This window comes from Anolis sagrei, chromosome 6 (genome assembly GCF_037176765.1).
Source record: "Anolis sagrei isolate rAnoSag1 chromosome 6, rAnoSag1.mat, whole genome shotgun sequence".
Classification (NCBI taxonomy): domain Eukaryota; kingdom Metazoa; phylum Chordata; class Lepidosauria; order Squamata; family Dactyloidae; genus Anolis; species Anolis sagrei.
Window position 1 is genome coordinate 100,819,646 of NC_090026.1, and position 26,875 is coordinate 100,846,520.

Consider the following 26,875-nt stretch of genomic DNA (forward strand, 5'->3'; position numbering starts at 1 on the left):
AAGCAGCCAGGGATTTAAAGGTGATGAGGGTATGAAGTTTCATCCAGGCAAGAGAACACATCTTACGGTTAAAGGGTGGCACACACACTGGTTTCTGTCATAGTCATGGAGGAGCTAGAGAGAAAAACCTTCTCAGTGAGCATCACAGAAACACAGCAGGCTGACTAGAGAGAGAGCAACTGCTTCATTACCCCTCTATCAAGTCTGCTTAATAGAAGGTAGGTGTGTATGTGTAGCTTGAATTTCCTCTCTGGCTGCAGAAGATTTCCCCTTTTTCTGCAGCCAGCTTGTAAAGTGCTCTTTGAGCAGGCTAATAAAATGTTTTTGAATTAGTAACATTTCTGGGCTTATTTAAAATGCTGTTGTAAAGGGACCATGGTTAAGAAATGGCCCTCAGTGTAGTCTCACTATTTGTTGTATATTCGTTCAGTCGCTTCTGATTCTTTGTGACCACATGGACCAGCCCTCGCCAGAGCTCCCTGTTGGCCGTCACCATCCCCAGCTCCTTCAGAGTCAAGCCAGTCACTTTGAGGATACCATCCATCCATCTTGCCCTTGGTTGGCCCCTCTTCCCTTTTCCTTCCATTTTCCCCAGCATCATTGTCTTCTCCCAGCTTTCCTGTCTTCTTATTATGTGGCCAAAGTACTTCATCTTTGCCTCTAATATCCTTCCCTCCAGTGAGCAGTTGGGCTTTATTTCCTGAAATATGGACTAGTTGGATCTTCTCGTGGTCCATGGCATATTTTAATTGATTCCTTTATTTCAATCTGCAAATATTAGTCAACATCCTTCATTATCAGAGGTGGCTACAATGAGAGAGCTCCACAATTGAAAGCTCCTTCCAATCTCGCCCTGTAAAAATCTATCTTTTAAACTATGTTACCGGAGCAGAAGGGTTTTTTAGGTGCCATAGATTAAGGTGCTAGGATATAATACTCCAACATTCCCCTCATCTTTGGTTGTGTTGAGATAAGGTCCTGGAGAAACCCCTCGGGGTTGTGTTGCAGCTACTTGTTTCAACTTGATTCTTGGCATTGTTTCCCAGCAGTCCAATATACAGTGCTTCAGAAACCTTTCAGTTGGGTCCTCCCTGGCTTAAAGAGTAGATTTTGAGGGCTACACGTGGTCATTAATGACTGTAAATAGGAATAGCAAAAGCTATGAGATCTTAAGACCAGTTTGGAAAAAGCTTAGAGGAGGTAAATGCATTTCACATGTTGCACATGTATTTTAAAATGATAAAGATTTAATGCTGCAGACAATCTTCTTTTTAAAAAATGAGGTTTCAAGAATAATGTTAGGGAGAAAAAAACTTGCCTTAATTATTTCAGTATAGGGATGATACCCACAGTTGCAATTCATTATGGTAAATAGAAGGAAATGGGTTAGTGCATACCAGTTGTGGAAAAGACTGGAGAAAGACAGCCTGGAGTAGACGCGTAGTTACTATTTGGCTATAGATCAGAAACAAATGACTTGACCTGTAATAATTTTGAATAGTACCACTGATTTCAAAGGGTTTTTACAGTTGGAACAGTCATCTTTACTTTGGTTAACAGGATTCGTCTTCATCAGAGTCCCTCTGTGTGTCTAGAGGGAAACGTTTGAGACTTCAGATGTTATGGTGATAAATAGCTAAATCATATATCATATAAATAACAACTTCTCCTCTACATTTGTCTCCCATTGTTGACAAAACCAGTAGTAGTCTTGGAAATATTAATGCAGGTAAAATAGGTTGCAAACTCCAGATGTCCTTACAAGGTATACAAATATTTGACTATATTATGAATTCAGATAACCTCTCTCTACCTTCATAAGCTGCCTATCATCTTATGCAGGAATCGGAGCCCCCAGTGTTGCAATGGGTTAAAGGCAGGATTGCTGACCCATAGGTTAGCAGTTCAAATCCAGGGAGAATGGGTTGAGCTCCCTCTGTCAGCTCCAGCTCCCCATGTGGGGACATGAGAGAAGCCTCCCACAAAGATGGTAAAATATCAGACATCTGAGCATCCCCTGGGCAACGTCCTTGTAGACGGACAAGTCTCTCACACCAGAAGCTACTTGCAGTTTCTCAAGTCGCTCCTGACACGAAAAAAAAATCTTATATAAGAGATGCTGCAGCTTGGCCACTACCTCTACTTGCTGGAGGATTCTAGGAGGAAGAGGAGATTTATTCCCAGGTTCTGTAGAGGAACTACACAAGACCTGCAAGGAGGCACTTCTAAGGGACCAGCTAGTTCTCAGCATGTAGTGCCCAGTTCCAGTACAAGATAAGGCCAGACCTCTGCCTGAAGCCCCGAATAATTGGGTTATTTTGAAGGAAGGAAAGAAGGCAATTAATGAGTGGGGCTTGATACTATATTATTTTCCTACTCAGACTACTGATTTGTATCCCAAGCTTTCCAAGCCTTTCCTAGTAACCATACAGAGGATTAGTTTTATTAGCAATGTACTTTAGTCTGCCAAAATGTTGTTGTTTTAAGGGTGTTGGCAGTTGTTCAAGACTAGTTACTTTGGGTAAGCGGGCAGATCATTACCCAAAGTATTTTTGTGGGTTTCTTTAAAAGTAAGATGAGTTGCATTAGAGCTCCTCACGTCTTGTTTGTTTTCTTGCAGTGCTTTGGGGAGAAAACAGAATAAAATAGTACTGCCTTGTGTGTAGAGAAGTCATGCTCAAATTAGATTAGGAGTGACTGAGTAAAATGCCATTTGAGGATACACAAACTTTCAGTTCAATAACTTGTTTGAAAGTGTAGGAAATTAGCTGTTGTAAATGCATATGTTCCATAGCACTTTTTGTCCAGGTGCCAAGGTGGGAGGTAGAGGTAGAGAGACAGCTTCAGCATGACCAATTTATTTAGTAGAATACTGCAGATGCTGTTAGATTTCAGTTCTGATTAGTTAATAGTTACATTTGTAAATGTTTATAGTTTGTTTATAGTTTATTTTGTTTCATTTCTTCACAGTATAGTCTTCTTTATGAAATGTTTTCCTTTATCAAAACTGTTTGTTGATAAGCTGCAGTAGCAATATCCTATGGTTCATCAGTTCATAATGTCAAAAGACCTGGTCACTAGCAGCTCATTAACCAATTATAGATAAGGTGCTTAAGTGCCAAGAGTTCAGCTTTCTCCAACCTCCTCTATCCATCCTCATGAAGTAACAACAGAACCAAATAGATACGTACTTCGGCATTGCTTGTGTAGGTTTGTTTTGTGTTTTTTTTGGACGTTGAAGAATCTTGGGCTTGTTATATGTTTTAGATAATATATTTAACAGTACCACACAACTGAGTTAACTGGATGCAGCTTTTAAGGTTCCACATCTCTATACTTTACTGCAGTGATGGTATGTGTTTTCTCCTCAGGCTGGAGGATCTCAAGTAATTTTCACAAACCCATTAGAAATTGTCAAGATCCGGTTGCAAGTGGCTGGAGAGATTACAACTGGCCCCCGTGTTAGTGCCCTTACTGTGTTGCGGGACCTGGGGTTTTTTGGCCTCTACAAGGTAATATATTTTGTCTACATGTTATTTACTGAATTGTGTGTATGAAAAAAATAATATATTTCAAAGTAAAGAAAAGGGGAGGGGGAATCTTAGTGTGCCAGTGGCATCTGCTCAATTTTATACTGGGACCTCCTATGTATACCATAATCTGTGACTATTAAAGGTAAAGGTTTCCCCTTGATATTACGTCTAGTTGTGTCCAACTCTGGGGGGTGGTGCTCATCTCCATTTCTAAGCCAAAGAGCAGACGTATGTAGACGCCACTTGGGCCGCGTGACTACATGGAGCACCATTACCTTCCCGTCAGAGCGGTACCTATTGATCTATTCACATTTGCAGGTTTTCGAACTGCTGGGTTGGCAGAACCTGGGGCTAACAGCAGGAGCTCACCCTGCTCCCTGGATTCGAACTGCCGACCTTTCGTTCAGCAAGTTCAGCAGCTCAATAGTTTAACCTGTGGCACCACCGGGGGCTCCGACTATTAAAGTCCCATTATATAAATCAGGGGTCCTCAAACTAAGGCCCGGGGGCCAGATATGGCCCTCCAAGGTCTTTTACTCGGCCCTCGCTCAGGGTCAACCTAAGTCTGAAATGACTTGAAAGCACACAACAACAATCCTATCTCATCAGCCAAAAGCAAGACCATATTTCCCACTGAAATACTAATAAGTTTATGTTTCTTAAAATTGTTCTTCATTTTAATTATTGTATTGTTTTAGATGTTTTTTTGCACTCCAAATAAGATATGTGCAGTGTGCATAGGAATTCATTCATATATTTTAACAAATTATAATCTGACCCTCCAACAGTTTGAGGGACTCTGACCTGGCCCTCTGTTTAAAACGTTTGAGGACCCCTGATATAAATGATATAATAAATTGGTGTTCCTTAGTTAAAACAACAAAAATGTGTTTATTTTTTATTTATGTATGGGAAATTTTATTTTGGAATATTAGTTGTAGTTATTGAATTGGCAGATACAAAATACGTGGATATGAAGGGACAACTATATCCAAAAATCCTGTTAAAAGAAACAAAGTTCTTGTAGCAAGAACTACAAGTGCTGCCATTGTTTCTTAGAGGGGGAAAAGCGATTTACTTCCTAATTTTAAAATTAACCAAGAGCCCATTGATACGAAGAGGCTGTAGATCTCTCATCAGTCTTCCTTTGGAAGACCTGCTTGTACTCCTTCAGATCTAACTATACTATTTAAAAAGTAATATCCTGTGCCTCTTCTCTTTCTGCATATTCCATCTGTCTCAGAGAAATGCTGTACTGATCTGTTCTGGTACCATGGGTATCACTTTTGTCAGAGACTTGATCATCTCCTCTTGCTACTAACCATGGCGCTATGATGTCGCCTAAGCTTTGTCCTGCGCAGTTGAGCCAAGCTGCTGGACAGAATGAAGAAGTTTCATTTTCAGAAAGACCTGGCATTTCACACACCTATTCCCACCCTGCCATTGCAAGAAAAACTGTGCCAAGACCAGTCAGAAGAAAAAAATAATAAGTCAAATAATGTCCTTAACAGCAGCAGCAACAATGACGACAGCATATCTCATCTTGGTGAGAAAAGAGAATATAACTTGAGTAAACAATAGAAAAAGTTATTTATTTATTTATTTAAAACATTTATATTCCACCCTTCTCACCCCAAAGGGGACTCGGGGCAGAGCACAGCATATATATGGCAGACATTCAATTATATACATACATAAACTTTAAAAACATTTATCAAAATATTAAAATACACCACTTAAAACCGTCCTAGTCATCCACATCAAATCTAATTGGCCTGGTAATCTTTCCTATTGCTGCTTTATTGCCCTGTCCCGAAAGCTTGGTCCCACAGCCAAGTTTTTTACCATCCTTCTAAAGGACAGGAGAGAGGGGGTTGACCTGATCTCACCAGGAATGGAGTTCCATAGCCAGGGAGTAATCACCGAGAAGGCCCTGTCTCTCGTCCCCACCTATCGTGCCTGTGACAATGGCGGGACAGAAAGCAGGGCCTCCTCGGAGGATCTTAATCTCCACGATGGTTCATTGTGACATGGCAATGCAAAAGTTCATTTTTCTTAGTTCCAACCAAACAGTAAAGCTCTAGGGTTAAGGCAGTTGGACAGAATGCACTGTTTTATGCTGGGTGAGGAGGTGTTCTCTTACTTTTTGCTTCTGTCGACAATGGTAGCAGTAGTTACTTTGCCAACCCAAGAGCTAGTTCTGCTCATAGTGGATGTTTTGGTGCTGTTCTCTTCCCATTAGGGGTAAGTGAGCCTATGTGGTCAGGGGAAACATTCACCCATTTGACAAAATAGCTATAACTACTGCTAATAAATTCTTTTGCGGCTTGTCATGTAAACACATCTGAGTGGAGTTAATGTTGGTTGCATACCAGCTTTGCTATGTCTGCTGTCTTGAAACGATTGTGTATATGTGCATAGTAAATTTTTGGAAGTCTTTAAAGAGGAGAGTTGATGAAGAAGGGAATAAAAAATGAAGTGATTCCATGTCTGTATTGCTTCCGCATATTTATTAACCCAAGTCTATATAGCTCTGTTTCTATCATGATTTAAAAAACTCAACTTGCAAAAGTTGGGTATGAGTTAGGTGTTGGGGTTTTTTTGTGCTTGTTTTTTGGCCTGGCATGTGTTATTTATAGATGAATGGGAATCTAGAAGCCTATATCCAATGTAGAGCTCCCCATAACTTACACTGCTGCTGAGGGGCAGATATTTACAAGTGAAGGGGAGAAAATATGCCAAACGTTCCACATTCCTGAGGCTGTGAAGCCTTTCAAGGTGGATAGTGAACTGAGAAAGTTCAAACCTAAACCCTAAGATTTTAAAGAAATGAAGCCATAACTTTGAAGCTATGCCAAACTTTACAAAATAAAATAAAAATAAACTTAATTATATCTTTCTATGGTGGATCGTTTATGAAATCCATCCTTGCTTATGCTGTGTTTTTATTATTTAGATACCATTGTCACGCATAAGATTACAGGGTTGTTGTAAAGTGTATGATCATTATTAGGTACAGGTATTTTGATATAAGACAGATGTTTAATTCTAAAAAATATAAGTGATGCCTATGCTACATTCACTTGGCTGCATTTATTCACAAGTGTAATATCTATTCTGTGGTTTCTGCTTCTTAAACGTATTTTTGAAAAAACAGCTACAGGGAAGGGAAGCACCCAGTTTGGATCTAGAGATCCAACCATGGAAAGAAGAGGATCTTAACCAGTGGTTCTCAACCTGTGGGTCCCCAGGTGTTTTGGCCTACAACTCCCAGAAATCCCAGCCAGTTTACCAGCTGTTAGCATTTCTGGGAGTTGTAGGCCAAAACATCTGGGTACCCACAGGTTGAGAACCACTGATTTAAACCTTTATCTCTGTTTCATAGGCTTAGTCCAAATCATTCCTCCCTTGGAACTGTGGAAAAGAAAGCTGACAGTGGATTTGCCACATGCCATATAGACAACTGAAATTTGTTTTTAAGGGATGGTGACATATAATAAGAAATGGGCAACTTTTGACCCTCTTGGTATTGTTAGATTCCCACTTCTTAACAAGAAGATCTATTCAATATTGGGATACACAACCTCAGATTATGTTAGAGTCTCCTCCTATGGAGAGGTTCAATCCAAAACTTAGGTGACGCAATGATGCTTTGATGGTGTATTCCTGTATGACAGAATGAAGTTAGGCTAGATGACCCTTTTGGTATCTTCCAACTCTATGATTCTGTGAAATCCAACTAACACTAGTCCAATAGTCAACGGTGAAGGATGAGATACGTCATTCGATAGAACTCAGTGGTTCCCAACCTTTTTTTTTTTTTTAACCAGGAACCACTTTGACCAGGGACCACTCTCTAGCATTAGTACCAAAAGGGTTACAAATCAGTTTTTTGTCAACTTAAGATTCGGTTTGGTTATTTAGGGTACTGATTCAGAAAATTGCATTGGATCTACATCAGCTCTAGTTTCTGATACAAAACATATGCCATCCAGTAGTCGTCATGTTCTCAGCCACAGAAAACCATATTTAATAAGCCTCAGCACTATAAGAGGATTTCGCGAGACCAGTCTCTTTTGTTGCAACGGTGTATTAATGGTGAGGCCACGGTCCATATTTTAGTTCTTGTGGACCACTGGTGGTCCACGGACCACAGTTTGGGAACCACTGATATAACTCAACAAAGAATAATGCCATATACCATATTAGAGTACTCTGTTATGTCATTCATGTGGAGCATGAATCCTTGATGATTTGACCAATATGTTTAACGCTGGAATAGGAATCTCAAAGTAGATAGGCGCACAAGCTCCTGGAGTTATCTTCAAAAAGAAGATAGAAAGTTGGGAATGTGCATCACTGATTGCTTGTTATTGACACTGGCTGCTTTTGCTGGTTACTCAGATTAATGTGACTTTCTGCTTTCTACTCCGGCCATGAAGATAGAGAAAGCATAACAAAAGACATCAGATGTACCAAGTGATAAATACTTGAATGAATGGCTATCAGTCTGCAGAACAGTCAACAGCTACTTTTTTGCAGTGTATTTATATTTTATTATACAATATCTTTACCTGAAAGTAGATTATTTTATTTCTTTGCAGGTATCTTTCAAATATCTCTAGAATAAATATTTTATTCATTTATATAAAATTGCATGCTATGTTACTTCTGTCCAGTTTTAGCCATTGGTATTGAACATATCACACAATTGTGATAGTTTGAATTGCTTAGGTTAAAACAAAATTGCATGCATATATGCATAAAATATGATTTTCTAAAGTTAACATTCTTGTGTATTTTAAAAAAGAAATAAACATTTTCTAGAATTCATATGTTTTTTAGTTAGTAAAGAAAAGGTATTTGTTTACAAAGAGATTGCTTACTGGTAAGTGTTTCTATTAACTAATCAGCTTGAAGAATAAACTTCAAATACTTTCAAATCATTTCCTCTGTGGAGTGGAGTCCTCAGTGGCGCAATGGGCTAAACCCTTGTGTCGGCAAGACTGCTGACCAAAAAGTCGGCGGTTTGAATCTTCGGAGTGGGGTGAGCTCCCATCTGTCAGTTCCAGCTTCTCATGTGGGAACATGAGAAAAGCCTCCCACAGGATGGTATCTGGGCATCCCCTGGGCAACGTCTTTGCAGACGACCAATTCTCTCACACCAGAAACAACTTGCAGTTTCTCAAGTCACTCCTGACACGAAAGAAAAAACTTTCCCCTGTTCAGTTGCTTTTTATTCTTTCGAAAAAGCTGTAGCATTAAGTATTTCCTTAATTTAAGCAATATTATTTTAATACAGTTTAATTTGTCATCAGAAATATATAAGTAAACAGCATTCTGTTGAATTCTGAAATTATAAGAGTATAACCCCTCTATAATCAAACTTCTTTTTAGAGTTAGATATGCCACCTTTGCAGAATCCAGGCAGCAAACATGATATAAGCTTGGAAAATATTTCCGAATAGTAGCTGAACTTCACACTGTTTCTTGAAACATCTCTAAAGGTGTACGTGTTTGTGTTCGGGATCATTAGAATGTTTTCCTTTTAATACTTGCAAGATTATTTGAGTTCCAAGTTGGGTAGGAGAGGGTAAAACAACAAAATAATAAGAATATTTTCAATTCATATCATTCTAGAAAAAGAGGTGAATCCCTCCAAGATGGGAATACTCAGAACTGCCCACTTTCCCTTTTTGATTTTTATTTATAGAAGTAAAAAATGTTCCGGAATTATTTGGACACGCATTTTAGTCCTGCCGTATGTTTAAAATGAAAGCACATAACCCATTCCATCTCTGTCCTGAAATGCCAGCCGAGCCTCTTAAATCTTTAACTGGGGCTTTTGAAGCAAGATAAGGTGAGGTGGAGGAAGAGGGGGGCTGCCGTGGAGCGGAGGGGTGGGCGCTGCCGTACATCCGAATTGGAAGGGTTCAGTTGCCAGCGAAACCCAAGAGGAATGCTAACGGATCAAGAAATGACATGCTGCCTATTGTTTGTTGCTATAGGATCAAAATAACAATTATACATGCCAAATAAATTCTAAACCTGTAAGGTTGGAAAAGAAGGGATGGCGGTAAGTACAGGTGCCAGAAGCATTAAATAACCCTCTCAAACAAGGTGCACTACTGTTGTCTTGAATTCGGCGAGGTCCCCCCAGTCTGGCATTTCCCCCCCTCCGCAAGACAATGTGCATTCACTGCAGGAGACGAGGTTAAGCCTGCGTCTCCCAGACCTTCTGGCTCCTTGTGCCCAACCCTGACACAGAGGTGCCTTTGTGAGTATAATTACCCTCCCCTTGTAGTAGAAATAGTTTATTTAGATCCTTATTTTTTTTCCTCCTCCTGCAGGTAAGGCTGGAATAAGCGGGAATTAGCATGCTAAAGAACCTGCCCTAGCTCTGACTTCTGGGTTGATTATCCACAACTTCTGACAATCCTTTTCTTTTCCTCTGTTGGTTTTTACTCCATGATGCAATGCCAGATTAAAGGCTTGAGGGGTTATTAGAAACAAGTAAAGGAAGGCCAGGAGCCAGTTCGCAGGTTAGAAGGAGGTACATGTCATCGTGCAAAGGATTTTCCTGAAACTGCATTTCAGCAGCCTCCAAAATAAACTCAGGTAGACACAGAGCTTGCAAGGTCTTAAAAAAAAAAAGAATAAGTAATCATTATCATTCAAAGTCCTCCTCTAGTAGTTATAAATGCAGTTTTTTAAAAGTAATGCTTCACTGTTCGTTTCCTCGGAAGTAATAATCTATGGTGAGTTTCCAGGGAAAAAACCACTTGTGACACAAATACATTGTGAGCCCTTGACACCCTGGGAAAAATCCCCAGAGCAGATAAGCAATGAAATAAGACAACAATGTGTTCTGTACCACAGACCAATATTTTATAGTATTTGATGTACTTTTAAGGAACTATAAAGGAGCCCCTGGTGGCGCAGTGGGTTGAACCCCTGACTTGCTGAACTTGCTGACCGAAAGGTTGATAGTTCGAATCTGAGGAGCAGGGTGAGTTCCTGCTGTTAGCTCCAGCTTCTGCCAACCTAGCAATTTGAAAACATGCAAATGTGAGTAGATCAATAGGTACCACTCTGGTGGGAAGGTAACGGTCTTTCATGCAGTCATGCCAGCCACATGACCTTGGATGTGTCTACGGACAACGCCAGCTCTTCGGCTTAGAAACCAACCCCCAGTCAGACACAACTGGACTCAGTGTCAAGGGAAAGCCTTTACCTTTACTAACTAAATAGTTACTTTATAGTTAAGGAAAAGGTTTCCCCTTGACATTAAGTCTAGTCATGTCTGACTCTGGGGGTGGGGAGGGGGGGTGCTCATCTCCGTTTCTAACCTGAAGAGCCAGCGTTGTCTGTAGATGCCTCCTAGGTTATGTGGCTGGCATGACTGCATGAAGCGCTGCTACTTTCCCGCTGGAACAGTACTTATTGATCTACTCACATTTGCATGTTTTCAAACTGCTAGGTTGGCAGAAGCTGGGACTAACAACAGGAGCTCTCCCCGGATTCGAACCGCCTACCTTTCAGTCAGCAAGTTCAGCAGCTCAGCGGTTCAACCCGCTACACCACCGGGGGCTTCTTTATAGTTCCTTAAAAGTAAATCAAATACTATAAGATACTGGCCTGTGATACAGAACACACTGTTGTCTTATTTCATGGCTTATCTGCTATGGGGATTTTCCTCAGTGTGCCAAGGGCTGACAATGTATTTGTGTCGCAAGTGGGGTTTTTCCTGGAAACTCCCCATGGATTGACAGCCAATAGCTTGCACACTATCTATGGACCCCTAGTTTGAGTAACTACTGCAGTCTACATTGTCATCACATCACCACAACAAAGCACCAAGTGGTGGCTCTAGATGCATCATGAGCCAGCACCAGAACCATGTCATATTCCTCCTGTATCATTTAGCCACGTTTACCATAAGTACAAAAGTCATAAATGGTTTTAATTACATTGCAAAAAAATGAGGTTATTCTTAGTTAAGTTATCATCCTACTTTGATATAAGAACTTCGTTATTTGGAAAGTAATTACATACAACTAGTTCTCAGTTCTGGTTCAATGATCCTAATATCTTATGAGGAACTCATATTGAAGGTGCCTTTAGGGTTTTTACTCAGCGTGAGTATCAAAAAAGTGTGAAGACTAAAGTAAAGGTAGAATTAGGGACATACTTTATTTGGAAACAAATTTGATTGAGAATTTGCTTCCCATTAAACTCTTCTGAGCATTGCAGAAGGAACGTTTCCTTGGCCTTGTGAGATGCTATGGCCATTCTCCCTTAAGCCTTCCTAATTGGCATTAGCTGGTTGCAGGTGATTAACTTGGAGTTAAATGAGGTCTGCTGTTAAACATGCTTTCCCAGACTTTCAAGCAGAGGGGTAAGAGGAAACTTTAGACTGTTGAGATATTGGAACACAGCCAAAGTTGGTGGTTAATAAAGTAGATCTAAAGTTTTGATCCAGCTTTGTTTACATTATAAGCCGACGAAAGTTGGCAGATTATTTTCTTTCTTCAATCTGAAAGCATGTTACCTGAGGGTTTCTTAAAAGGCATGCTGTTTCCATCTTTGCAGAGAGATTACTATAAAAATGAGACATAGAGGAGCTAAAGAGTTTGCGAGTCCGTCCCACTTATTATTTTAAAGACACTGCGGTGTCGATGTCATCATTCCTTCATTAGAATTTGGGTCCTGGAAAAATGTCATGTGGTGGGCTTGGAAAGAACTGTGTATATACTGAGCCCACTTTTGCTTTATTATTCTTAGCAAAATTCTTACCCAAGCATAAAACGAGAGAGAAGGAACGATGCTGGATTTTTTATCTACTTAACCTAGAGCTTTGATAAATTGCATAAAAGAATAGTTGCTCTGTGCTTCTTGGTTTGTAAAACTGGATAAATCTAAAGGTTCCTGACAACCATCACATCAGGTTGAAGTTTTGGGGAAATTCTTATGGGGTGTTCATACCCTTCAGAATTGAGCATCTTGAACTGTAATAGGAACAAAAAGGTGTCTGATTTTAATAACAACAGCAAAAAAATAAAATAAAACCAATCAGCTGTGCTATGCAGCAAAAACAATTAACATGGAGATTCATCAGCCTTTGGAACAAATAGTATTTGAGAAGGATGTGCATTTGTTCATCTCCAGCTTTACCTGCCACAGAGTGAAACAACACTTGTCAGGCAAATATATCCCATAAGGGAATCTGTCTCTGTGGAATGTTCCTTCCTTGTAGAGGCTGCTCTTCTGAATCCTGTCAGGCATGCAAACATATATCTTTGTAAGTTATGGAAGGGTGACAGTTGTAGACGTTTGCTTAAACCAGTGGTTCTCAACCTTCCTAATGCCGGGACCCCTTAAGACAGTTCCTCATGCTGTGATGACCTTCAACCATAAAATTATTTTTGTTGCTACTGTTATTAATTGTAATATAAGTATCTGGTATGCAGGATATATTTTCATTCACTGGACCAAATTTGGCACAAATACCTGATATGCCCAAATTTGAATACTGGCGATGTTGGGGGGTGGGGGGTGGGATTGATTTTGTCATTTGAGAGTTGTAGATGTTGGGATTTATAGTTAACTTACTATCAAAGAGCATTCTGAACTCGACCAATGATGGAATTGAACCAAACTTGGCACACACAACTCCCATGACCAACAGAAAATACTGGAAGGGTTTAATGGGCATTGACCTTGAGTTTTGGAGTTGTAGTACACCTACATCCAGAGAGCACTGTGGACTCAAATAATGATGGATCTGGACCAAACTTGTCACGAATACTCAATATGTCCACATGTGAACAGTGGTGGAGTTTGGGGGAAATAGATTTGACATTTGGGAGTTGTAGTTGCTAGAATTTATAGTTCATCTACAATCAAAGAGCATTCTGAATCCCACCAATGATAGAATTGGGCCAAACTTCCAACACAAAACCCCCATGACCAACAGAAAATACTGCAGCGGGTTAAACCGCAGAGCTGAACTTGCTGAACAAAAGATTCAAATCCGGGGAGCAGGGTGAGCTCCCACTGTTAGCCCCAGCTTCTGCCAATGTAGCAGTTCAAAAATATGCAAATGTGAGTAGATCAATAGATACTGCTTCAACGGGAAGGTAACGGCACTCCATGCAGTCATGCTGGCCACATGACCTTGGAGGCATCTATGGACGGCGTCAGCTCTTCAGCTTAGAAATGGAGATGAGTACCCCTCAGAGTTGGACACGACTAGACTTAATGTCAAAGGGAAACCTTTACCTTTTAAGTTTGCATAAAGTGGTAGGTTTAAATCTTTGTTAGATTGTGGAGACCATTTTACAAAGGAAGGTAAAAGCACAGAAGTTATTAACTATCTCAGTATTCAGTATCTTTTTCTAGTCCTATCTACAGTCTTTTGTCTTTTCTTCTCCTAGGGAGCCAAGGCCTGTTTTCTTCGTGACATTCCCTTCTCTGCCATTTACTTTCCCTGCTATGCTCACATGAAATCTGCTTTTGCAAGTGAAGATGGACGAGTGAGTCCTGGATATTTGCTTTTAGCTGGAGCAATAGCTGGTAAGTAGCTGCTTTTGTTTTGACACTATCGACCTCTTGTTCTTTGGAGACCTCAAATGAATTGGACACTGGAACTGGTTAAGCAGGATCAAACTGGATAACAAAGTGCAACACAGATTTTATTTACCGACAGGATTTATTCCAAAGAGATTGAGGTGATATACATGATCGCCTCATTCTTCTCCTCATAGTAACCCTTTCTAGTAAAGCTAGGCTGAGAGATAATTACTGATTTATGGTCATTCAATCAAGTGGAGCCAGACTAGTTTCATGGTTTGAACATTGGACCGTGACTTGAGACCAGGGTTGAATCCCCACTTGGCCATGGAAACTTACTGGTTTACCTTGGGCATGCCACACTCAGCTTCAGAGGAAGGCACGGGCAAACGTGCTCTGAACACATCTTGACAAGGAACCCCTGAGGTTCCCCTTAGGGTCACCATACATTGAAGTGACTTGAAGGCACTCAACAATAAATATCCAATCCCAATCCAGTCATTTTTATAGGATTGCCATATTTGAGAAATTGCCCTATAACGTAGTAAAAAAGGTAAAAGGTAGACCCCTGACATTAAGTCCAGTCATGTCTGACTCTGGGGTGTGGTGCTCGTCTCCATTTCTAAGCCGAAGAGCCAGCGTTGTCCGTAGACACCTCCAAGGTCATGTGGCCAGCATGACTGCATGGAGCGCCGTTACCTTCCCGCCGGAGCGGTACCTATTGATCTACTCACATTTGCATGTTTTCGAACTGCTAGGTTGGCAGAAGCTAGGGCTGACAGCGGAAGCTCACGCCGCTCCCCGGAATCGAACCTGTGACCTTTCGATCAACAAGCTCAGCAGCTCAGTGCTTTAACCCACTGCTCCACATAGTATTGAGAAATCAATCTGACCAAGGATACAAATATTTAGGCACTAGTATAACCAGAAAAGTATCTTGACATGCATGTACTTAGACCTTAAATGCCTTTCTAGCATTGAGTAGTCCTTGTGTACCTATGTACTGAAGTCCATATCCTCCTTTATGTGTCATATTTGAACCAGGGAACATGGACATAGTATAGACTTCTGGGAAATGTCATTGAACTTACTGCTTTTTCATTTATTTAAAAAGCTGGAGAGGTAAAATGGAAAGACAACCAGTGCTGGCAAAATAAAAAGGAGATACCGATTTTGTTCTGATATCAAGTATGGAGTGTTCAGCTTGTGACGATACAAGCAACACACAAATATGAACAGTTATTTGAAAGCTTGAGATAGATAGATAGATAGATAGATAGATATGGTTTATCAAATGGCTTCATTTTCCATATATGATATAAATCAGTGGTTCTCAACCTTCCTAATGCCAAGACCCCTTGATACAGTTCCTCATCTTGTGGTGACCCCCAACCATAAAATTATTTTCGTTGCTACTTCATAACTGTAATTTTGCTACAGAACAGATATTTATATTGTAATATAAATATCTGATATGCAGGATATCTTTTCTTTCACTGGACCAAATTTGGCTCAAATACCCAATACACCCAAATTTGAATACAAATTTGGGGTTGGGGAGGGGGTGATTGATTTTGTCATTTGGGAGTTGTAGTTGCTGGGATTATAGTTCACCTACCATTAAAGAGCATTCTGAACTCCACCAATGATGGAATTGAACCAAACTTGCCATACAGAAACTCCCATGACAACAGAAAATACTGGAAGGGTTTGGTAGGCATTGATCTTAAGCTTTGGAGTTGTGGTTCACCTACATCCAGAGAGCACTGTGGACTCAAACAATGATGGATCTGGAGCAAACTTGACACGAATACACAATATGTCCAAATGTGAACACTGGTGGAGTTGAAGGAAAATAGACCTTGACATTTGGGAGTTGTCATTGCTGGGATTTATATTTCTCCTACAATCAAAGAGCATTCTGAACCCCACCGATGATAGAATAGGGCCAAATTTCCCACACAGAACCTTCATGACTGACGGAAAATACTGTGTTTTCTGATGGTCTTTGGTGACCCCCCTGACACCCCCTCACAACTCCCCAGGGGTCCCGACCCCCAGGTTGAGAAATGCTGGCCTAGAGCATATACACGGCCAGTGCAAATGTTGTGCCAGTCTCTGTTTGTGGCTATTTTGATTTATAATTTTTAGACTTCTTATCACATGTATGAGATTATAGGCTCAAATGTGGTAATGACAATGGCAAGAAATCTGTTGCCCAGGTGATTGTGGTGGTTGGAGAGAAATGGCTGGAAAGGTAGAAATGCTTATAAAATAGTCTTTCTTTCAATGTCTTTGTGATTGGTAGAAATTGGGATGTCATTTCAAAACAGGATCCAAGTAAATCCCACCTGGAGGAGGAAAGCCATTGATCCCAGTAGCCGGCGTTGTAAACATATTTGACTATGGCCGGGGGAGAGAAATATCTCTTTTTAAAGCATTATGTACAAAATAAAAAAAAAACCAAATTACATCCTTGTTATACAGAGTATCAGCAAGCGAGCATAGGTTTGAAGCCGTATATTTGAAAAGCTGCATAGGAGTCTATCTAAATGTGAACCCTCTGTTATTATGACAGATAACAGAAATGTAATGACTCTGGGGAGAAGAAATGTTGCCTCTTTTGCATGGAGTGAAAAGGAAAGCAGAAAATGGTTCTTTTCTCTCCTGCTGGGAAGCAGCTAAAGGTCTCCATATACAGTTCAGCATTTGTTTGTTTTCCCCCCTCACTTCCCTTTTTTATATGTTCTCACCCACTACCTTAGAAGGGTTGGCATTGAGCTTTTTGCTCTTTGTAATCCAAAGAAAGTTTCTCGGCTAATTGCTCCTGTGTCTGAAATGGAATTGACCACTCCCCGCATTTGGTGGTTTCGCCTTTGTGCTTTGCTAAAAGAATGCCCTGGAAAGAGTCCTAGATAATGTCTTTCACACATTTTTTTTAACTTGGAATGTTTTTGTATTCAACCTATGTGCTCTAAAGAAGCAGAGAAAGAATAGGTATAATATCCGGATGTAATATCCAATGTCCTATGCAGCCGATAGTCTTTACAACCAGAAAATCAATTTCTGCTTCTGATAGCAAAAGCGATCCGAGATATAAGTGGACTTGCTTGTTCCATTTGCTCAAGAGGGGGAATCGTGAGGCTTACTTTTCCCCGAGACTCAAAAGGGAATATTTTTCCTTCATGTGTAGTAGATAGTTAACTCTCTCCTGTCTTTAAGGGAAATGCTCCCTGTGCATAATTTTTCCATTAACCCATTAAATACTTTCCTTAAGACTGGTGTGCAAGACTTTTCTCCCTGGACCTGAGAAGGCATTCTGATAGCTTTGGGTACATTTCTTCCCCTAGTATTAAGGGTAACATCCATGAAGATTCTTGCTCTTGGAAGGGGAGCACAATGTGGACATGATGAATCACAAATACTGGTAAACTGAGTCTCATTTCCTATTTTTGAAACGCCTCTGAATTCCCTAATGATTGTAAAAATGTTTTGATCATCCCAGAAGCAACTTGAGAAAGTCACTTCTGTTGTTGAGAGAATTGGCCGTCTGCAGAGACGTTGCCCTGGGCAACGTCTCTGTGGGAGCCTTTTCTCATGTCCCTGTATGGGAAGCTGGAGCTGACAGATGAGAGCATACTCCATCTCAAGGATTCAAACTGCCAACCTTCAGGTCAGCAGTTCAGATGGCACAAGGGTTTAACTCATTGCGTCACTGTAGCTCCTGACTGTAAAATAATGACAGGCAACATTATCCTGTTATATTGCCACTGCCTTTACAGATTGAGCATCCCTTATCCTGAAATGTTCCAGAATCCAAATTGCAAAGACTCATATTACTAACATTTGCAGTACAGTTTTATTCTACTTTCTCAGTGCTGTGGTCTTTTTTTAATGAGAAGAGAGTGTGTTTCTAGGATGGAAGCTTGGAATCAGTAAGACACAAATATCTAAGAAACTAGAACTGATGCAATCTATCAAATGCAGTTTTCTGAATCAGCACCACAAATAACCTCAGGAACAGTCCTAAAAACCAATCCACCAAGAAATGTGTTTGTTGTTATTGGGCTCTGTTGTTGTTGTTGTTATCTGCCTCTTCTCGCAGCTTGAGGTGAAGTCCAACATGTTCAAAACAGACAATACTACTAAAATATTATTGTGCCTTTTGTGTTTTAGTGTTGATATGGTCAGAGGACTAATCAATAAACAAATCTATTAAAATGTATACAATAAAAATACACATAATAAAGACTGAGACTAATACTAACTAAATATTTCTTGAAATATCTAAAATTGACTGGTAGTCATGCCAGAAGGAATGGGTCTTTAATTGCATCTTATCATGCAGTATATAATTTATTGGTGAGGTAAAGTACCATGTCCTTGGAAGAGTAAGGATGTGATATAGCAAGGAATGAATTTAATTTTATGATGGGTCTATAGAGGCATACTCATTTGTTCATATCCTTTGTATTCATCTCAGGTTTGATTACCTTTTCTCTGGAGTTAGTTTTTAGTAAGAAGCCTTCTTCGCAAACCTACTCAATTGTGCCATTTAAACTTAACTGAGGGCATCTGGACCATTTCAGCAAAATATGTTCCAAAGAGTGTTGGGTTGTAATTTTGGAATCCCTGCAGATAGGAAGTCTTGGAAAATGCATATAATGTGGAAACTATTTGGGAATTGCACCACAAGGCTCAGGGCTAGTTCACACTTGCTGATGCCCCCAAAGGGAATGTCTACGAAACGGTCAAAGACCATTGGTTAGTTTGTATCCAGATTGTACTCAGCTGAGACACTATTTCAACACAGAAGGTTGTATACATGGACTGCTGTGTTTTTCTGGTTTTAGCTTATCTTGAAAGTATAGGAGTCCAGCATCTCTGAATAGTATCCTGAGGTGAAATGTATCCTTTGCAACACATTTCAAGTGTAGATGTGATTTATCGGCCAGACTTTCATATGTGAAAGTTTGTGCCATGTTTTTGGTCCTGTTCCCCCTTTATGGGTTTTTGGGAAGAGGTGGAGCAGTTCCTATTTTAGTGATAAACACACACTTTTTACATCTCTTCCAAAGCCGTCTGCTAAAAAAGTGAGGTGGCGTTTTGGAGCCAGACCACATTGGTTTGGACAAAAACTGTTACAGAATTATTAAGCTTTAGAGGCAGGAAGGAGGAGGAGGGAGAGAGAAAAAGGACGTTTATGCATCTCTGTCTGCCCAAGCTGGTTTGGAATTCATGCAGAATGGAAAAGTAATAAAATAAGAAGAGACACTGTTTTCTGAAATAAAAATCTCGCTTTATTTTCCTCCCTTCCCTCCCCTCCCATTTCTATCTTATTTTCTTAAAATCTGCACATAGACAATTGCAGTAGATAAGCCGGAAAAGATTTTGGTTTGCACCTTAAAACCCGTTTTGATGTAACCTTTTCAGTATGCCTACCACAAAAATGCTGTGACCCATGTTTGCTGATAATTCAGCACTGGTTGCTTTCTGTTGTTTATCTGCCAGCATAGATATCATAGCAAGATTTTGCCAAGGATAATAGACATGGTCAGATGTGCATCGCACTGAAGGAAAACATGAAAATAATTTTGTAGGGGGAGAATGGGGTGATGATTCAAATTTGCACCTGAATTTAGCAAGGATTTTCATCACATGTAGACCTGAACCAGGATGGAGTAGAGAAAATGTTGAGATTTCCAGAAGGCCAAATACTAAAAACCATGGAGGAGCTGACTCTTACCACCAGTAAGCAATGTGGGGTACACTGACAGCTTGGAGCATTTTATCGAATGCTTCTGTTTTGCTGCCCAATCTCTAAGTGAAAATAAGGCCAAGCTGTCCCCATCTCATCAGGGCTTCACCAGAGTCCAGCACATGTGGTGCAAGAAAATACTAGTTTTCTTTTTCTGAGTTTCAATTACTTGTTTTTCATGGTTGAGAGAGCATAGGAAGCTGTCTTGGATCAAATCAGATTATTGAGTCATCTAACCCAGTAAAGGCTGACATTTTAGGTAGGATTCTTTGCTTGCCCTGGAGATCTTGGGCATTACTTGGTGGTCTCCTATCAAAATAGAAACCAGGCCTGAGCTTCAGTAGTTTCTAGTTCTAATAAAACCATGTCTTCTCACAGTGATATGGGTGGTACATGATGGGCTTCAATTGATATTCCATGACGGGGAGGGAGAGGAGTGGCAAAAATACAGCTATGTAAATAAAAGGTGATATTTGAACATTCACTAAAGTATCACTGTGTGTTTTATTGTTCACTGTTATTGCTTTAATGTTTTTGATTTGCTTTGGTTTACATGTAATTGTTATATTGTTGTTTTATTGTGGCCTTGGCCTTTGTAAGCCACATTGAGTCCTTCGGGAGATGCTAGCGGGGTACAAATAAATTTGATAATAATAGTAGTAGTAGTAGTAGTAGTAGTATTAATAATAATAATAATAATAATAATAATAATAATAGCCATGTTAGGCTGTAGGATAAGCTTAAACCATCTTCCTAAAATGTAAGCTTTCTATATGCAGAGTAATTTTAAAATATGGGAACGTTACAGTAGGCATTCCTTTCCAAGTTTTCCTTCTGCAGTTTAAAAACCTAAGCTCTTGGGAAGAGCTATCTACATTCTGGATTTGGCCACTCAGATTTTCTAATACTACTGTTCTCAATAGCTGGTCACTACTTTTCTTGGAGAATTTCATTTCCACATCAGACCTTTTTGCAAGGGCTGATTTTATGTGGCTTAAGGGAACATGGTCTTATCAGTAGTCATTCCCTATCATTGATTTAATGGAGGTTTATCTTTAGTAAAAAAAAAATATTGTTACTTTCATATATATAAGTTCAGAAGATATGACATCATACAGTGATGTGCAAATATGACAAGGAGATTATTTCCTAGCAGGTCCAGAAGCTGATTCTTCTCTCCCTGACTCTTCCTTCTTAAGGTATGCCCGCTGCTTCCTTGGTGACTCCTGCAGATGTCATCAAGACGAGGTTACAAGTGGCAGCCCGCGCAGGACAAACAACTTATAGTGGTGTCATTGACTGCTTCAGAAAGATCCTACAGGAGGAAGGTCCAAGGGCTTTTTGGAAAGGAGCTGCAGGTAGCTTTTGAGAATAGTTATTTTAATTATGGAGTGTGTATACAATACAGCCCACTTCCTACCCCTGTGAGCAGTCCTACTCCAGGAACAGAATAAAATGGCTAAACTTTGGTTGATAAGGAATTGATAATAATTGTTGATTTTGTTGTAATGTGTGATGCGTTTTTAACTGTATATTACTGTATAACTTGCACTGTGTAAACCGCATTGAGTTGCCTAATCTAGGCTGAAAAATGTGGTATAGAAATAAAGCAGATAAATAAATAATATACATAAGGCTGCCTGTTTAACATGGCACTACTTTCTTTTCTTTTTCACCCCAAGCTCGTGTGTTTCGGTCCTCTCCTCAGTTTGGGGTGACCCTGGTGACTTATGAGCTGCTACAGAGGTGGTTTTACGTTGATTTTGGAGGAGTGTAAGTATGACATGTTGACTGCTTTGACATATATCTGGTTGTAGGGAAGAGGGAGGAAAACAGAACCAGTCCAGGGACCAACTCTTCCATGCTGTTAAATAATAAAGTTGCCTAATGACCTAGAATGGCCATTATTGGGGAGAAGGAACCAAGGAATTGGGTTGTAGCTAAGACACGGAAGATTCCTCTTGAGATTTAGTATAGGTTTTTAATCTCAGTTCTGATTTTTTAAAGTAATACATGTTTCTTATTATCTCTAAACATTTCAGAAGACCAGCAGGATCCGAACCAGTTCCAAAATCCAGGATCACTCTGCCTGCTCCAAATCCTGATCATCTTGGGGGCTATAAACTGGCTGTTGCCACATTTGCTGGAATCGAAAATAAATTTGGACTTTACTTACCTCGGTTTAAGGCCACACCATCCAGTCCTCAGGCAGCCTCGGTTTGATCCTGGAGCAATGACTTACTTCTCCCAAGGACTGGGAAAGAGCCATACAGCTGATCAATCTCAATAGCTCATTCTTTCAGCTATTCTGTCTAATCTGCCTCTCTTCTCTCTCCTTGCCGCTTCCTTTTAGGTGTAAATCATTGGTCTGTGTGCATCTTGAATCAGATCACTGTGAAATTCTGCTAATAGTCTTATTGGTTTGGGTCCATGAATGTATTTTGTTTTCTACTTGGCATACCTTGGGATTTGTGAATGTAATTGCACCTGTTTGATAAAAGCCATGAAAATATAATTCAATTTGTTCTCCTTGGGGAACCTGCTGGTGGCCAAACCAAGAAAGTCCGGGAATGTAGTTATCAGGTGAGCACTATATTGCCAATGCAGCTACATTAGAACTTGGAAAAGTTAATGTTCGGCCTCAGACCTAGAATCCTAGAAATTACATTTTAGACTACAGCTGTCCATACTACCTGGAAAAATTACTATTCAACTCTTAGGGTTTCATATTGGATATACACATACCCCAGAAAGAATGGCGCTTGGTGCACAACAATATAGTCCATGTGTGCATACTGTACTGAACTGTGCTGGAGTCACTGGATGTGACATGCATAACACGCACAAGTTGCATTCCTGAATTGTATTGGGAAGCCTTTATGGGGAACATGTTTATGTAAAACCACGACAACCAAAGTTTAGCCATTTTATTCTGTTCCTGGAGTAGGACTGCTCACAGGGGTAGGAAGTGGGCTGAGAAATGCCATTTTCTTTAGACCATCCACTTTATGGAAAAATGCCTGAGCATCATACCATGTGCATTGGTCTGTCAGCAACAGGCGCATTGAAAGAGGTCGCTACAAGTCCTTCATCCCTTCTTGTGCTGTTTAGCTTCAGGCTTCTGCACACGACACACACACACACACCCTTGACATAAATGGAGGCTGCGCCCATGGGTTTGCAGTCTGACTGTGCTGATATTCAAATTCGTGTTTTGTGTTCTGCACTTCTAGAGTAACTGCTGCTTGTTGAAATAAACGCAATAGGAATAAAAAATAAAATCCATGCATTGTATCAATGGTGATCTGCCTTAACTGCCAGCTTGTAATTGGACAATATTTGTGTGGAAATTCTTCTTACCTTTGTTGAATTAAAAAGAAGATTTTTATATAAAAATTAACCGGAATAAAATATTTTTGAATATTTTGACTATTATTCAGCACCCTCTACATCAGCGATTCTCAACCTGGGGGTCGGGACCCCTGGAGGGGTCGCCAAAGACCATCAGAAAACAGTATTTTCTGCTGCTCATGGGGGTTCTGTGTGGAAGGTTTGGCCCAATTCTATCATTGGTGAGGTTCAGAATGCTCTTTGATTGTAAGTGAACTATAAATCCCAGCAATTACAACTCCCAAATGTCAAGCTCTATTTCTCCCAAACTCCACCAGTGTTCACATTCGGAAATATTGAGTATCTGTGCCAAGTTTGGTCCATATCCATACCCTATCATCAACAACAGCCATGTTGGGGTATTGTTGTTCAACATAACTGAGTGGTAACTGGTTTGAGAAAAGCTAAAACAGTCTTCTTGTGTTGTCAAAGACTTTCATGGCTGGAATCACTGAATTGCTGCGAGTTTTCCGGGCTGTATGGCCACGTTCCAGAAGCATTCTCTCCAGAAGGAGAGAACATGGCCATACAGCCCAGAACATGGCCATACAGCCCAGAAAACTCATAGCAACCCAGTCTTCTTGTGTCTTGTACTGATGCTGCCCTTGCAGTGTCCTGGTTAAGGATCTGAGCTGTTAGTCAAGTCTTTCTCCTTCCCCACTACTATCAACTTTATCTCTACCCAAAATCTAAGAGATTGCCTTAAGGAAAATGCTCTTCACGCCCCAGACTATAACATAGGCTTCATGCTGCTACCTAATTCCAATTACTAGACTACCCAAAATACACAATTCCTGGAAGCTGAGTCAACTCCTGACTACCTTCCGCTGATTTAATAGGTCTTTTCCCACTGAAAATGGCAATTGGATTTGATCCCAGGGCTGTAAATAGGGATGGCAGTGGTACCACTGAGAACAACTACGTTACCAATTGCATCATCATTTAAGGCTGTTTTTCCTGAGCATGCTGCATTTCTTGTTCCAATGACCTCTGGCATATGTGCACATTTTTGTCTGCCTCGGATAGATGAACACAACCCTAGGAAGTCCCTGTGCGTTCAGCTGTACAATTCTGATTAAACCTGCACTGAGTGAAACAGGCGATGTAGAAACGCTTCTTGAAAAATGTAAGCATCATTTTTTTTAGTTGAGCAGCACATTTTAACTGTGCTGCTTACGCTAAAGCATGTATTCTAAATCCAGCGATTATACATAACAAATTACTGGAGGGTTTAGAAATAACTAAACTTCAAGATATTTTCATTATGGAATTCTCTAGGGAAGTTAAGCACAGCAAACAAACCAGAAGCAGCACTTGAGCAAACTGTGTTCTTGACTATTCACAATGAGTATTTTAGAAAGTGTTGCGACTACTATCTGTGTGAAAGGTGTTGTAATTCAGAATAGCCCTACTGATATTAGCAAAACACAATCGGACCTAATTTATATTGGTTATCATGGAGCTTTCTTGACAGAATCCCATTGATTTTGGTTGGGATACCGTAAAGCACAATGAAATTTGCATCCAATTTAGCATTTGCCAAAATGTAATTGTACACTACCTGATTATCCCTTTAAAGACAAGATAGATTGAATAGAAAGCTATTCCACAAGCTCTAACCCAGTGTTCCCAACCTTTGGGTGCTTTGGACTTCAACCCCAGAAATCCCAGCCAGCTTACCAGCTGTTAGGAACTGTGGGAGCTGAAGTCCAAAACACCTGGAAGCCCAAAGGTTGGGAACCACTGCTCTGATGCCTCCATGCTTGTTTTCCGTCTCTCTCTCCATTCCTTTTCCTTTTATATTTTCAAATTTTAAGATTATTTGCTGGCACACAGCAGCAGTTTTGTTTTCACCACTAGTACATAAGTTCTTTGGGAAGTGTATTTTGACTTAGGAGCAAAATAACATAGCAATACAGAAATAATTTTGAATCAGGGGAGCAGGGTGAGCTCCCATTGCTAGCCCCAGTTTCTGCCAACCTAGCGGTTTGAAAACATGCAAATGTGAGTAGATCAATAGGTGCCGCTTTTGCGGGAAGGTAATGGCACTCCATGCAGTCATGTTGGCCACATAACCTTGGAGGTGCCTACAGACAACACCAGCATTTCAGCTTAGAAATGGAGATGAGCGCCACCCCCCAGAGTCGGATGTGACTAGACTTAATGTCAAGGGAAAGCTTTACCTTTACCTTATATAAATAAGATAAAGGTAGTGTAACTAAATGGATTCGGTACAGCTTTCTTCATAGAGTAGTTGTATTTTGATTTCCTTCAAATGATTTCCATCTGATGTAGTAAAATTAAAACTGGCTTTCAAATGATGTGATTGTTTTAATAGGACTTTGTGTTTTATAATGTTTCATTTTTGTATGATTTTTGTGTCATTCGGAAATTGAATGTTTTGCCCTATGTTGGAAACTGCCCAGAGTCCTCTCAGGGAGATTGAGCGGTATATAAAAACAGCTATTATTATTATTATTATTATTATTATTATTATTATTATTATAGAAATGAAATCATAAGGTGACATTATTATGGAGTTCTCTTGAAAGAATTTGTTCAGAGGGAGGTTGTCTTTGCCCTCTTCCTGAGACTGAGAGAGCATTATTTTCCCAAGGTCATCCAGTGAGTATCTGTGGCCAAGCAGGGATTTGAACCTGGTCTCCAGAGTCCTGCTGAACTCTAGTATATCCACTAAAATCCATAACTCAGGATTAACATTTGTCCCACTGATTCCAATGAGTCTACTGTAAAAATGACTACAACCAGAACCAGCCCATATGGGAACCTTTTGAGAGAAAACTATTACAAACAGTAAGGCAAAAAGTGTGATTTTATTTACTCTCTTGAGTGCCTTTACAAGGCCTCCTGCTTAAGTGAGTTCCTTTGGATCTGCCTGGGTTAATCAGGCTGAGAAATCTTAACACAGGACCATATTTTGAAGCTTAACCTTGGTAGGTAGCTTAAATTCTATCTTGGTACCATTTGTGGATGGCTCCTAATCTGGGTCATCAAAATGATGAGGACAACAGAGCCACTTTAGACATTTTCTGTAAGATGGTCAGTGGAGGGCTTTTAATTATGCATTATTTATTTATTTAAAACATTTATATTCCGCCCTTCTCACCCCGAAGGGGACTCGGGGCAGAGCACAACATATATACGGCAAACTTTAATGCCAGAACATAATAAACTATGATGTAAATGTATTGACAGACCCCGCTTTTCAGCTGTATTGACCAACAGTGGTAGAAAAACATACACACATACTTATCCAACCAACCAGTCCATGTTGCTATCTCTTCTGTGGAAGGGACAGACAACCGTGGACCTCCAGGTATAGCTGGAATACAGCTCCTATCAGCTTTAGCCTCCATGGATAATAGCAAGGAATACTTGCCCCCTTTTCTAAAGTTCTCGTAACAATCTCTGCTCACCCATAAGATCAGCTTTATTTTCTTTCATAAATGCAGGAGGGGATAGACAAAAGTATCACTGTCTGTTACTGCTTTTAAAACGGTTTTAAATAAGTCCCACTTTCTTAGAAGTCCCAGTTCCTTTCTCTGTCAGTAAATGAAATGGTCTTAATATGAAAATAGTAACACACATGGCTCTGCACAGC

The 26,875-nt window shown here is 40.1% G+C and overlaps 1 protein-coding gene across 2 annotated transcripts in view; it reads left to right on the top strand.

The window, feature by feature from the left end:
• Nucleotides 1-23,286, top strand: part of SLC25A13 (solute carrier family 25 member 13) — a 139,153-nt gene extending 115,867 nt beyond the window's left edge. For both annotated transcript variants that reach the window (XM_060782218.2, XM_060782220.2), the window contains 5 exons: nucleotides 3,372-3,512; nucleotides 13,970-14,108; nucleotides 21,063-21,221; nucleotides 21,546-21,636; nucleotides 21,906-23,286. In XM_060782218.2, the coding sequence (XP_060638201.2) occupies nucleotides 3,372-3,512; nucleotides 13,970-14,108; nucleotides 21,063-21,221; nucleotides 21,546-21,636; nucleotides 21,906-22,086 (711 nt within the window). In that variant the 3' untranslated portion in view covers nucleotides 22,087-23,286. The remainder of the gene's footprint in view (nucleotides 1-3,371; nucleotides 3,513-13,969; nucleotides 14,109-21,062; nucleotides 21,222-21,545; nucleotides 21,637-21,905) is intronic.
• Nucleotides 23,287-26,875: the final 3,589 nt, after the last annotated feature.